The 14,881-nt window shown below is 35.0% G+C and overlaps 1 protein-coding gene across 1 annotated transcript in view; it reads right to left on the reverse strand.

The window, feature by feature from the left end:
• VPS13B (vacuolar protein sorting 13 homolog B) overlaps positions 1 to 14,881 on the reverse strand; it is an 823,218-nt gene that overhangs the window by 343,383 nt on the left and 464,954 nt on the right. Inside the window, exons 26-29 of the mRNA XM_032247702.1 lie at positions 13,759 to 13,930; positions 13,085 to 13,199; positions 8,257 to 8,323; positions 3,612 to 4,020 (exon numbers count right to left, since the gene is read on the reverse strand). Coding sequence (XP_032103593.1) covers positions 3,612 to 4,020; positions 8,257 to 8,323; positions 13,085 to 13,199; positions 13,759 to 13,930 — 763 coding nt within the window. The remainder of the gene's footprint in view (positions 1 to 3,611; positions 4,021 to 8,256; positions 8,324 to 13,084; positions 13,200 to 13,758; positions 13,931 to 14,881) is intronic.

The raw sequence follows: 14,881 nt of genomic DNA on the forward strand, positions 1-14,881 counted from the left end.
GGGGGAGGGGGGGAGGAGGGGGAGGAGGAGGAGGAGGAGGAGGAGGAGGAGGAGGAGATGGCGGCGGCTGCAGCAGAAGCATATAAAGAAGCAGATGAAGAAGCAGCAGAAACAGGAGAAGCAGCTTTAAAAATAAAATGGCAGAAGTCTGGAAATATTTCTGCAATTACAGAAATATAATTGGGGACTTTCCTAGTTGAAGCAACTCAATGCGAAACAATAAAACTGTGTGATATGTAGTACTAAAGTTTATAACACAATAAGCCCAAAACAAAAACATATAAACAAATAAAAATAGACCTGAAGAAAATAAAGCTGTTCTTTTTTTCCTCCCTTTTCTTAAATAGCCCGATTTGTAATATTTCTGTCATAAATATATCAGTGAAACAGAACTAAAGCTTTGGTTAAGTATAATAGAAAATAAAGCTAGAGTTAAACAGTGAACTTCAGACCTCTGCCTCACCACAGAGCTGCTCAGGTGCTCAGCACACAGGTGCTGCTATGCTAGTGTGAGCTCCCTTTGCTCTTCTCCTTGACTAAACCATGCCTGTACATTGGCATTGTTCACAGAATACCATAAATTGTGCTTCACTCTACAAGGGCTTCCAAGAAGTCTGGTGGTTCCTCAAAAATAGAATTCCAAATAGAATTACTGTGGGACCCCCAAGTTCCACTCTTAGGTATACACCCCAAAAGAACTGAAAACAGGGCCTCCAACAGAAAGTTGCACGCCAGTGTTCATAGCAGCATTACTCACATTATTCAAACAAAAGGTAGAAATGACCCAACTGCACAACAGATTAATGAATAAACAAAATATGATATATCCATACAAAACAGTATTATTCAGTTATATAAAGAAATGAAGTTCACAGGCAGTAACTTGGATGAACCTTGCAAACATTATGCTAAGTAAAATAAGACAGACACAAAAGGATAAACATGTATGATTCCACTTATATGAATTTCTAGAGAAGGAAAATTCATAGAGACAGAAAATAGATTAGAGGTTACTGGAGAATGAGGGTAGCTATTACTTAATGGATATAGAGCTTTTGTTTGGGGTGACAAATACATTTGGAAATAGTGGTACAACATTGTGAATATAATTAATGCCACTGAATTATACACTTAAAATGATTAAAGTAGGAGTTGTAATACCAGTCTCTGATAAAATGGACTTTAAACCAATGAAGATCAAAAGAGACAAAGAAGGGCATTACATAATGGTAAAAGGATCAATGAAGCAAGAAGAGCTAACGATCCTAAATATATATGCACCCAATACAGGAACACCCAGATACATAAAGCAAGTTCTTAACTACCTACAAAGAGACATAGACTCCCACACATTAATAGTGGGAGACTTTAACACTCCACTGTCAATATCAGACAGATCAACGAGACAGAAAATTAACAAGGATATCCAGGACGTGAACTCAGATATCGAACAGCAAACCTAATAGACATCTACAGAACTCTCCACCCTAAATCCACAGAAGACATATTCTTCTCAGCACATCACACCTACTCTAAAATTGACCACATAATTGGAAGTAAATCACTCCTCGTCAAATGCAAAAGAATGGAAATCATAACAGTCTCTCAGACCACAGTGCAATCAAATTAGAACTCAGAAATCAGAAACTAACTCAGAACTGCACAACTTCATGGAAACTGAACAACTGGCTCCTGAATGTTACCTGGATAAACAATGAAAGGAAGGCAGAAACAAAGATGTTCTTCAAAACCAACGAAAATGAAGACACAACATGCCAGAATATCTGGGACACATTTAAAGCAGTGTCTAGAGGGAAATTTATAGCAATAAATGCCCACATGAGAAGCAAGGAAGGATCTAACATCGACACCCTATCAACAAAATGGAAAGAGCTAGAGGAGCAAGATCAACAAAACTCAAAAGCCAGCAGAAGAGATGAAATAACTAAGATCAGAGCAGAACTGAAAGAGACAGAGACACAAAAAACCCTTCAAAAAATCAATAAATCCAGGAGCTGGTTTTTCAAAAAGATCTGCTAGCCAGATTAATAAAAAAGAAAAGGGAGAAGAATCAAATAGATGCAATAAAAAATGATAAAGGGGATATCACCACCAATTCCACAGAAATACAAACTACCGTCAGAGATTACTACAAACAACTATATGCACATAAACTGGTAAACCTGGAAGAAATGGATAAATTTCTGGACACTTGCAACCTCCCAAGCCTAAACCAGGAAGAAGTTGAAACCCTGAATAGACTAATAACAAGGGCTGAAGTTGAGGCATCAATTAATAGCCTACCAACCAAAAAAAAGCCCAGGTCCAGATGGGTTCACAGCCAAATTCTACCAGAAATATAAAGAGGAGGTGGTACTACTCCTCCTGAAACTATTCCAAACAATCCAAAAGAGGGAATCTTTCTCAAATCATTTTAGGAGAACAACATCATACTGATACCAAAACCCTGCAGAGACTCAACAAAAAAAGAAACTTCAGGCCAATATGCATGATGAACATAGACGCAAAAATCTTCAATAAAATACTGGCAAACCGACTGCAACAGTACATCAAAAAGCTTATCCACCATGATCAAGTAGGCTTCATTCCGCGGATGCAAGGATGGTTCAACATACGCAAGTCTATAAACACAAACCACCACATAAACAGAACCAAAGACAAAAACCACATGATTATCTCAACAGAGGCAGAGAAGGCCTTTGACAAAATTCAACAGCACTTTATGCTAAAAACTGCCAATAAACTAGGTATTGACGGAACATATCTCAAAATAATAAAAGCTATTTATGACAAACCCATAGCCAATATCATACTGAATGAGGAAAAACTTGAAGCATTCCCTTTGAAATCTGGCACTAGATAAGGATGCCCTCTCTCACCAATCCTATTCAATACAGTACTGGAAGTTCTAGCCAGAACAATCAGGCAAGAAAAAGAAATCAAGGGTATTCAATTAGTAAAGGAGGAAGTCAAATTGTCTCTATTTGCCGACGACATGATTGTATATTTGGAAGACCCCATCAGCTCAGCCCAAAATCTCCTGAAACTGATAAGCAACTTCAGCAAAGTCTCAGGATACAAGATCAATGTGCAGAAATCACAAGCATTCCTATACACCAATAAGACTTAAAGGACCTCTGCAAGGAGAACTACAAGCCACTGCTCAACGAAATAAGAGAGGACACAAACAGATGGAGAAACATTCCATGTTCATGGTTAGGAAGAATCAATATTGTGAAAACGGCCATACTGCTCAAAGTAATTTATAGATTCAACGCTATCCCCATCAAGCTACCTATGACCCTCTTCACAGAACTGGGAAAAACCACCTTAAACTTCATATGGAACCAAAATTGAGCCCACATAGCTAAGACAATTCAAAGCAAAAAGAACAAAGCTGGTGGTATCATGCTACCTGACTTCAAACTATGCTACAAGGCTACATATCTATATTGCCTCTAAAACATACCAAACTGCAAAGTACAACCAACTGCTCATATTTTTTAAAAGAAACAAAAAAACCCCAAGAAACTAAGGTCTCTAGAAGAAAATTATTTAAAAACAGACAAAAAAAAATCAGAAGACAATACCTTCAACAGTTGGCTGCATTTCTTCTGTTTTCGGAATAAAAATTCTGATTACACTTGTGTTGATATAAATCAAAGGTAAATTGCGGGACGTCAGTGTGTGGGTCCTCATGGGCTGACCAGGAGATTTTCTTTTCTCTTTTTGGGTCTTTGGTAGTTTTGCTTGAAATATACTTGCAATGGCATTAAGCAAAGGAAAATAAAGAACAATATCAAAAGCTTGCGCTGAAAGAAGAATTTCATGAAGAAAATGAGGGGAACCATCCATTAAGCCTTCAGATAACTTATGAAAACTTCTTCGCTCATTTCTTGATGTTAACTTGTGGCGGACATTTTTTGTTACAGCTTTTGTGTATGTCAGAGAGAGGAATCCATGCTGCTGATGAGTGCCATCTAGAAGTTTTGTAGTTGTCTGTTCCAGAAAAAGGAAATCACAATACACAGTTCATTAAAAACATTTTTTTTAAAAAATTGGAAAGAAGAAAATGACCTCAGTGAGTATTTTTACCTCTTGGTCTCACCCTACACCTCGTAATAGACACATGACTAATCAATTTTGCAGACGAGGGCAAAAAGCTTCTAAGATGGTCGGAATGACTGAACTAAAGATGGGAATCCTGAGTTCCAGTTCTAGATCTTGAAGGAGGTAATTAATCTTTTGTGACTATTTCTGTGACCTCTGCCTTTTCTGTAACATTAATAATTTGGGGCCAGGATGTGGCAGCTCACACCTGTAATCTCATCACTCTAGGATGCTGAGGCGGGCAGATAACCTGAGGCCAGAAGCTCGAGACTAGACTGGCCAACATGGTGAAATCCTATCTGTACTAAAAATACAAACGATTAGCCAGGCATGGTGGCGTGGTAGTACATGCCTGTAATCCCAGTTGCTCTGGAGGCTGAGGCATAAGAATCACTTGAACCTGGGTAGCAGAGGCTACAGTGAGCCGAGACTGCACCACTGCACTCCAGCCTGGGCGACAGAGTGAGACATTGCCTCAAACAGAAAATCATAAGGTGGAAAAGACTACCTTGATTTTGTCTTTTCATTTCCTGATAGTTTTTCATTATGAATACCAAGAGGCTGTCATAGAATGGGTCACAGGTCACAGGAAGGTTGTTTATTCAGGTGAAATTGAAATAACCACATTATATATTTTTATTTGAGATCAAATCTGAATAGGCCAGATGATTACCTTCACTAGACAGGATATGACATTTATAAGAATGGAGTTTTTCCTTCAATAATTTGGCTGATTTATATAAAGACAGAGCCCATAAAACAAGCCTCACTGATACCATGCTTTGATAATTGAACTAAATAGTTACTGAATATTTAAACAGTAATGTAACATAACAATATAACATTTGTCCTTCAGAACTCAACTATCAATAGCTAACATATTGTTTATAAAATCTAATTATCACTATCCTGTAACTTATAATCTCTGGGTGTACTACTATATTATTACACATATAACATTTAACTGAGAATAAGAAAACTATAACTTCAATATTTTTGCTAAAACTATCTCAATTAGCTGTCCTATACAAACTGCACACCATAAACAAATTATAGCAAAACAGCATATTTTTAATGGTAAAAAATTAAAATGAATACTCTCATATTCTTCTACATACAAAAAGAATATCTCTTGAAAAAAAATCTTCTTCAGCCAATTAATATACATAAAATACTGTTTTGCAAATCACTTAGAACAGAATTAGAGGAGAAATGTTATATTCCACATTCCCTGCCCCTCTTTCTAACACCTGAAAAAATTTTTTAATTAGTAAGGTCCAAAGAGGGGATTTTTAAGAGGAGAAGTGAACTGGAACAAAGTACAAAGAAGAAAATATATTCATGTAAACAGAAAAAAAAAAAACAAAACAAAACAAAAAAACCCCAGAGAAATAGGAAAGCAGTAATGAATCTGATCCTGTATTATTCCATAACTCCTAACTTCTTTTGCTTCCATTTCCTCCCTCTCATAATGATGTGGCGAGAAGAAAAAACTATGCAATTCAGCTATCACTGCTAATTTTGCTTTTAATTTAGACTATAATGAAGGAAGATAAGAAAATAAATTATCTTTGTATATATTTTAAGTTAATTGACCATTAAAAATACTCTGGAAAGTAAGAATTAAATGGTTGTGCAATATCTTTCCCCATGATGGCCTGCTTTCAAAGCAATTTTCACTGTTCCCAACATTTATGCTGCTTTTCTTTTTTTTTTTTTTTTTTTTTTTTTTGGAGACAGAGTTTTGCTCTTATTGCCCCAGCTGAAGTGCAATGGCGCAATCTCGGCTCACTGCAACCTCTGCCTCTCGGGTTCAAGCAATTCTCCTGCCTCAGACTCCTGAGTAGCTGGAACTACAGGTGCGTGCCACCACACCCAGCTAATTTTTGTATTTTTAGTAGAGACAAGGTTTCACCCTGTTGGCCAGGCTGGTCTTAAACTCCTGACCTCAGGCCCGCCTCAGGCCTCCCAAAGTGCTGCGATTACAGGCCTGAGACACTGTGCCTGGTTTTTCACTGCTTTTCTTCCGATTCCCCTTCTTTTTTATTTCTGCATTCAAAACAAAAAGTTGTATAGTAAAGTAGCAAAACTTCTACCAGTCTTATTACCATATTGCTGGACAATGAGCAATAATGGATGGAGAAGGACTGTTAAGGTATACCCCTAGTGGAAGAAGCCACAGTGATGCTGTCTATTCTAAGTGTCTAAACTGGGGAAGGGTTAGTATTGACCACTAATCTAAAAAATCTAATTCATAATAAATCTTTATTAATAGTAACATTTGAATCCTGGAAGCAGTATAAAAGGTATTTTAATGTATAAATCTTTTAATTTGGAAAAATATTTTAAACATATGGAATGTAAGCAAACTTGCAAAGTAAGCTACATGAAGAAGGGGTGTTTTTTTTAAACTGCTGCATCCCTAAACTCCCTTAACATAAAGGAAAAGAAAAAAAACATAAAGGAAAAAAATGAATACTAGTTGAGGTAATATAAATATCGCTTTTCACATAGTAATAATACTTTATATTATTTAAAATAAAATGTTAAAAAACTAGTAAGGAAACTTTTTAAATGACATTTAATTTAAAAGTTTAGAAAAAATGTCTGAAGAACATTAATAATAATATAGTTTCTTTATGAATATTTGTTGAAATTATTAAGAATGTGTTTCATAGTCACTAATAAACATTCAAAGAGAGGAAAAAAATCTAAACACTTCTTCTAACACAAAAGCCACATTTTTTTTTCCAGTACTGAAGATTAGAGACTACTGCTAGAAAAAGCTTAAAATAAAATCAGAAAATATCACTTGCTATGCAAATACACTATTAAAAATTAAATTCAAGAACAAAGCTAAAGAATATCAGTTAAAAGAATTAGCTTAAGAACATATCCAGATATGTTGTATCATTAGAAAAAGCAAGGTTCTAAACTTCTAAAAGTCACTGGTATAGTCTTATGTTGATCTATCTAATCAGTGACAGAAATGCAATATTGTTCAGATTCAAGAGGGCACCAAACAAGTTACTTTAAAATAGTTCTTAAGAAGACAATGGTATAATAATAGAAAAAAAATTTTAAAAAGCAATCTTAGTAAGAATCGTAAAAGGAATGACAAAAGCAGTATTGGTCAACTCTTGATCATTCAATACATGCACCATTTTAAGAAAAATGTTGCATGTTCTACTTTGATTTCCTTATATTGATGGTAAAATTAGTCTGTACTCATGCAAATGACCCAGAAACAAGTTATAGTGGAGAAGCAGTTCTATGATTTTAAATTACATTATAATTCATTTATAAAGTTTGTTATATGGAGGAAAACGTAAATCAAGAGTTGACTCTATGAATCGTTCAATTCCTTCTCTGGGTTCCTTTTAATGGGAGTTGTGTAGCATAATTTAAAAGTAATTTCTTACAGAAGGAAAGAAGCCAGAGCAATTACTGAAAGGGTCCTGCTTGCTGATGGGTCGAACCAACAAGGTGCGTCTGTTCAGCTTGTCAGTACAGGAAAGGAAGACACCTCCACATTGCCCCAAAGACCAACACTCTTCCCCAAGGCTTGAGGTGATGGACAGGAGCAAAGAAGGTGAAAAGACAAAAAGCAATAAAAGCCATAAGCAAAAAAAATCTGGATAGTTTTAAATTCTGCTCAAGTTTGCATAAATTTAGGTTTGAGCAACTGCTAGGTATGGCCTCTGCCTCGACCATCTTCTGCAAAAGCAATGTTAATGAAAGTAAACAAAAGGAATTGCTTTTAGTGTAAAATTATTACTTCTAACTTATGGTAAAGAACGATCCAGCATGAACTCACATAAGAACTGGGAAACAATTCCAAAAAGTCAACACAATAGTACATCAAAGATAAAGTATGTTAACAAAAGTAAGCCTACCTTTGCCTTTTTGATAAATTCACTTAATTGTTACAACAGGATGATGGTTACAAAACATGAGCAGTTTCAAAAAATAAACAGCTTTAAATTTGTATGTTTGAAGAAACAGGTTAATAAGAGTTTATTCTGAACTCAAATTCTTGTAACCATTAGTCCTATTTTATGAAATAACAAAGATAAACAGTTTAAAGTAGATTTTCAAAAATCATAATAACTAAATGGGTCTCACCACAGGTTTTTCTTTGCATTGTAGAAATACTCCTTCAAAATGTCCTGACTGCCAACCTTCCCCTGGCCTGGAAAACATAAGTTCACCTTATCTGTTCTCTTCAATTTTTCTGAGTTAAAAAATTGAACATACATAACTATTTCAAATAGGTCTAAAGTTCACAACACTGCACTGAACTAAAACATAAATCTGACAATGCAATCAATAGAACAATTTACATTAGCATCACACTCTGATAGTTCTGCACAGGAACACTTGTCTTCATGGTAAATTAGATATTTATTTGGCTGATTATCCACTTCCGTCTTCTCCACAAGGGTAACATCTCTATTTTTCTTTTTAAATGATGGGGACTTGCTCTGTTGCCCAGGCTGGAGTGCAATGGCACAATCACAGCTCATTGTAACCTTGAACTCTTGGGCTCAAGCAATCCACCCACCTCAGCATCCCCAGAAGCTGGGACTACAGATATACACCACCATGCCCAGCTAATTTTTTGTTTATATGTGGTGATGGGGTCTCGCCATCTTGTCCCAGCTGGTCTCAAACGCCTGGGCTCAAGTGATCCCCCTGCCCTGGTCTCCCAAAGTGCTGGGATTACAGGTGTTAGCCATCATGCCAGGCTATTTTTCTTAAACACTACACCCCAGTGCTCATTTAGCATAGCAGTTGGTGCATATCACACACTCAACAAACATGTTTTTAATAAATTCATAAATTATCTGAATATTTAAAATTTACATAAATTTAGCAGTAAAGACAGGGATAAAGGACAACATAATACATAATATTCACAACCTTAAAAATTATTTCAGCCAAAATATTGTATTGATATATCACTTGCAAAGATCATTTTGATACAGATACATACAATATCAAAGGAACTAAAGAGTTAAACATTCTATTATCAAAAGCCAATTAATAATTCACTGTTTAATATGATTGATAAGGTACTATTAGAACAAGTTCTAGCATATATTCAGCCAAATATTTTTAGCCCATAATTGTGACAGATTTGATAATTATTGATATAAACAATATGATATATGCAATAATGGATAAAAATTCAAACACTTCTAATGTAGAATTAGGAACCTGGTAAATTAAAAAATGACTTTTTAGAGCGTGCAATGCATAAATATATGTATAGAAACATACAGGTGCTTCTGGTAGCACACAATAAAGAATTGTTAAACAAATGAATTCAGTAAAAAATTGATTTTAAGCCTGTTTCTAAGCCAAAAACTATGAAATTGAAAATATGATGCTATTTTAAAAATATTTTTAAAAAGCATTTGTGAGTTTTATGGCATGTGAAGTTTAGTTCAATTACAAAAAGAAACATCGCTGTACTAATATAAAGTAAAAAAAAAAGCATTTTTATTTCTGTTTCAAAAAAATTAATGATAAAACTGCCACAGAGCTTTGTGAAAATATCTGAAAATTAGCTTTTTAACTAATGTTATTATTACAAGCCAAGCATATTTGCATGTAATCATACTTTTGATAAAAATTTCTTATGGCAGAAATGATGGTTCTAGGAACATCCACCACATATATAATAATCTGTGAGATGAGAGTCATCAAAGTGCTTAGGAAATAAGCTATTGCTCCATCTCAATGCATGATTATATTGGTATAGAGAATGGATGCGAAGTATACAGCAAAAATCAGAGCCATCAACTGTGTTGCAGGCATCTTAGCAAATATAAACTATAGAAAATAAACTTTGTAAGATTAGTAAAAGTATCTTATTTCATTTAATATGGCAATATGTATATTTATGAACAGATTTGTCATCTTACAAAATTTTATTATACTTCCTACATGAACAAATACTAAATAAAATTAACCAATGTATCTGCTAAGAATCCTTTTTGAGAAAAATACAGGCATACCTCAGTTTTATGGGCTTTGCTTTATTGCATAATGCAGATATTATGTTTTTACCCAAATTGAAGGTCTTTGGCAGCCTTCACTGAGTAAGTCCATCAGCACCTTTTTTTCCAACAATATATGCTGACTTCCAGTCTCTGTGTCACACACTGGTAATTCTTGTAATATTTCAAACTTTTTCATTATTATTATATCTGTTATGGTGATTTGTGATCAATGATTTTTGATGTTACCATCATAATTATCTCAGGACATCATGAGCAGTGCCCAAATAAGATGCAAACTTAATTGATCAATGTTGTGTGTTTTCTGATTGCTCCACTGACTCATCATTTTCCATCTTTCTCCCTCACCTCAGTTCTTCCTATTCCCTGAAACACAACAATATTGAAATGAAGACAATTAATAACCCTAACAATGGCCCCTAAGTGTTTCCGTGAACAAAGAAATGCAAATCTCTCACTTGTATAAAAAGCTAAAAATGATTAAGCTTATTGAGGAAGGCAAGTCAAAAGCTGGAAAGAAAGCCTCTTGTGCCAACTTGTGAATGCAAAGGAAAGTTCTTGAAGAAAATTAAAAGTGCTCCTCCAGGGAACTTGCAAATGATAAGAAAGTGAAACAGCCTTATTGCTGATATGCAGAAATTTGAGTGGTCTGGGTAGAGGGTCAAACCAGCCACACCATTCTCGTAAATCCAAAGCAAGGCCCTAACTGTCTTCAATTCGGTAAGTAGAGAGACGTGAGAAAGCTGCAGAAGTTAAGTTTGAAGCTAGCAGAAGTTACTTCATGAGACTTAAGGAAAGAAGCCATCTCTATAACATTAATGTGCGACATGAAGCGGCAAGTACTGTTGGATAAGTGGCAGCAAGTTATACAAAAGATCTAGCTCAGTTCACTGATGAAAGTGGCTACACCAAATAACAGATTTTCAATGTAGACAAATCAGCCTTCCCCTGGAAGAAGATACCATCTAAGACTTTGATAACTAGAGAGGAGAAGTCAATGCCTGGCTTTAAAGCTTCACAGGACAGGCTAACTCTCTTGTTAGAGGTGAATGCAGCTGGTGAAGTTGAAGATAATGCTCATTTACCATTCTGAAAATCCTAGAGCCCCTAACAATTATGCTAAATCTACTCTCCCCCTGGGCTCTATACATGGGAACAACTAAGCTGAGATGATAGCACATCTGTTAACAGCATGGTCTTCTGAATATTTTAAGCCCTTTGTTGAGAACCACTGCTTGTTCAGGAAAAAAAAAAAAATCCTTTGAAAATACTACTGCTCATTGACAACACACCTGGTCACCTAAGAGTTCTAATGGAGATATATACAAGGAAATGAATGTTGTCTTCATGCCTGCTAACATCTATTCTTCAGCTCATGGATCAAGCAGTAATTCTGACCTTTGAGTCTTATTATTTAAGAAATACATTCTGTAATGCTATAGCTGCCATAGATACAGTGTGTTAGTCCATTTTGCATTGCTATAAAGGAATACCTGAGACTGGGTAATTTATAAAGGAAAGAGGTTTATTGGTTCATGGTTCTGCAGGCTGTACAAGCATGGCACTATCATCTGCTTGGCTTCTAGTGAGTCCTTAGGAAACTTTTACTCATGGAAGAAGGCAAAGGGGAACAAGCGTGTCACAGGGTAAGAGAATGAGCAAGAGAGAGTGGGGAGGTGCCATTTTCTTTTTAAACAACCAGCTCTTGCATGAACTAAGAAATCTAGAGCTTCACTTGTTACCATGGGGAGGCACCAAGCCATTCATGAGAGATCCTCCCCTATAACCCAAATATCTCCCACTAGGACAAACCTCCAACACTAGGGATCACATTTCCACATGAGATCTGGAAGGGACATATATCCAAACTCCATCAGATAGCAATTCTTCTGAAGGTTCTAGGCAAAGTAAATTGAAACACCTTCTGTAAAAGATTTACCACTGTAGACACTATTAAGAACATTCATGATTCATTGGAGGAAGTAAAAATATCAACATTAACAGGTGTTTGTAAGAAGTTGATTGCAACCCTTATGGGTGACTTTGAGGGTTTCAAGACCTCACTGGAGGAAGTAATGGTAGATGTGGTGAAAACAACGTGAGAACTAGAATTAGGATTGGAGCCTAAAGACGGGGCTGAATTGCTGTAATCTCATGACAAAACTTGAATGGATGAGGTGTTGAATGAGCAAAAACAGTAGTTTCTGGAGTTGGAAACTACTCCTGGAGAAGATGCTAGGAACACTGTTGAAATGACAACAAAGGATTTAGAATATTCCATAATCTCATTTTATAGAACAGAGCAGAGTTTGAGAGGATTGACTCCAATTTTGAAAGAAGCTCTGTTGTGGGTAAAATGACGTTAAAGAGCAGCACATGATACAGAGAACTCTTTCATAAAGAAAGGTTCAATCCATGTGGCGAACTACATTATTGACTTATTTTAAGAAATTGCCACAGCTACCCCTACCTTCAGCAATCACTACCCAGATCAGTCAGCAGCCATCAACATCAAAACAAGACCCTCCATCAGCAACAAGATTATGACTCACTGAGTGCTAAGATGATCATTACCACATTTTAGCAATCAAGTATTTTTAAGTTAAGGTCTGTATATTTTAAAATACATAATGCTATTGTACACTTCACAGACTACAGTACACTATAAAAACAACTCTATATATACTGGGAAACCAAAAAATTTGTGTCATTTGCTTTATTGAAGTATTTGCTTTATTGGAGTATTCATTATTTTTACAGTCATTATTTATTGGAGTAGTCTGGAACCAAACTCTCAATATGTCTGAGGTATGCCTGTATGGTATTTTTAAAAATAATTAGCCATATTAAAACAGAAAAAAAGTCTTATGGTAACTTTGTTCAAAGAAAAATACAGATTTTTCTTATATTCATTATTCATTATTTACCTGCTTCTATAGTGATCAATATTGAAACTCTCTATTTTACATTTCACTTTGGTATATACATCCTGGACATCTATGGAAGCACTGAGATCTTCTAGTTCACTGACCATACAAACCTCTGCAATAAGAAGCAAACAGTAATATCAATACAGTCTTCACAATTAATATTAAAACTTTTTATTTTACATTTTACATTGACATATGCATGCTGGATATGTACAGAGGTACTGAGATCATAAAAACTTCTAGAATAATAAGCAAAATTAATATCAACACAGGACTTTCAGTTAAGATAAGGCATTTATTTCAAGAAACGGGAAATCTCAGTTAATGTTTGAAGTGTTATATTTGGTATCAGTCAAGGATTTTCCCAATACTTTTAGTACTAACGCTATAATGTATCAATATGACCACGGAGGAAAATTCCTCATGGTCTTTTAGATGAATTTTGATACAAACAGGACAAAATTTAGGTATTACAAAGTCAAGAAAAATATGTACATATAAACCTTAATTGTTAAAAAGATTCAACATTTTAGCACAGCAACTAGAAATGACTTGAATTAGATCTAATAATACTTGATTACAAATGACAATAATAAATTAAGTTTAATATTTCTTCCAAAATAGCATTTAATATTTGTACTTTTCAGTAAAGAAGAAAAGCAATTCTGTACCTGTGCCTTTGTTTTCAGGATCTGGAGCAAACAGCTTTATAGTTATTTTGGGAAGCACCCACTGCATCCATAGACTAACACGTCCACTGGTTCCACCAATATTACTTGTAGTTTGTTCCAAGGTCACAGAATCTGAGAATGGTGAGTCCTCACCTGCTTGTATAGAATCTCCCTGGGGGGAGAGGAAAACAACAACAACAACAACAACTTATTTTGTAACATAAACAAAAATAACAAAAAATACAATTTATAAATTAAAATCAGTAATTATTATTTATAACTTTTCCACATCTTACATGCAAATGATAATCATATAAATGTTAATACCAATACATAAGGCTAATATATGGTTTTATATATTAGCCTTCTCAATGGTTTTTATTGTTACAAAGTACATGCATGTTTTCAGCTTTCTCTAAAAATAGGTAAAATCTAAAAAAGGTTAGTATTATACTAGCAAGTATGTTCCTATAGTGTAGTCTGCAAGCTATAGTGAAGGGGCTAATCTGTGTTGAGGAATAAAGTGTTACTAGATCACAGCCACATCCATTCATTTAATAACTATATCTGACTTCTTTTCAGCAGAGTTGAGTAGTTGCTGGAGAGAAGCTGTGATCTACAAAGCCTAAAGGTACAAATTAACTAGCCCTTTACAGAAAAAAATCTGTCTACCCCTTCTACAGACTATTTATAACTGAATCTAGAAAAACTATAGCAAAGTGATTGTCACAGTTTAAGAAACAGCAAAATATTAATCATGTCTTGCATGCTAATTGAGGAGATATTAAAAATTAGATTTGACAAAAGATTTTTAAAAAGTTTCATATGGTTAAAGGTTTCTTAGTGGAATAGAGCATACGCTTATCCGATTCAACAAATACACACTGAACTCTGAATAGTATTAGGTCCTAAATTCAGTGCTAATAAACTTGCTGTCAAAGGTTTGTTGGTCTGTTTTGGTCTTTTCAGCAGCTTTTAGTAGGCCAGAATAAAATAAACCCTTTCATTTAAAGTTCAACTGGAGCAGATAGCTTCAGTCTCAAATGCAGAAGAGATGCTGCAATCATTGATATGTTGAGTTCTTTTAGGATTAGCTATGAAGTATTGGGGTCTTAAAATTCCA

This window comes from Sapajus apella, unplaced genomic scaffold, assembly GCF_009761245.1.
Source record: "Sapajus apella isolate SASKATOON/1434 unplaced genomic scaffold, GSC_monkey_1.0 scaffold3, whole genome shotgun sequence".
Taxonomy (NCBI): domain Eukaryota; kingdom Metazoa; phylum Chordata; class Mammalia; order Primates; family Cebidae; genus Sapajus; species Sapajus apella.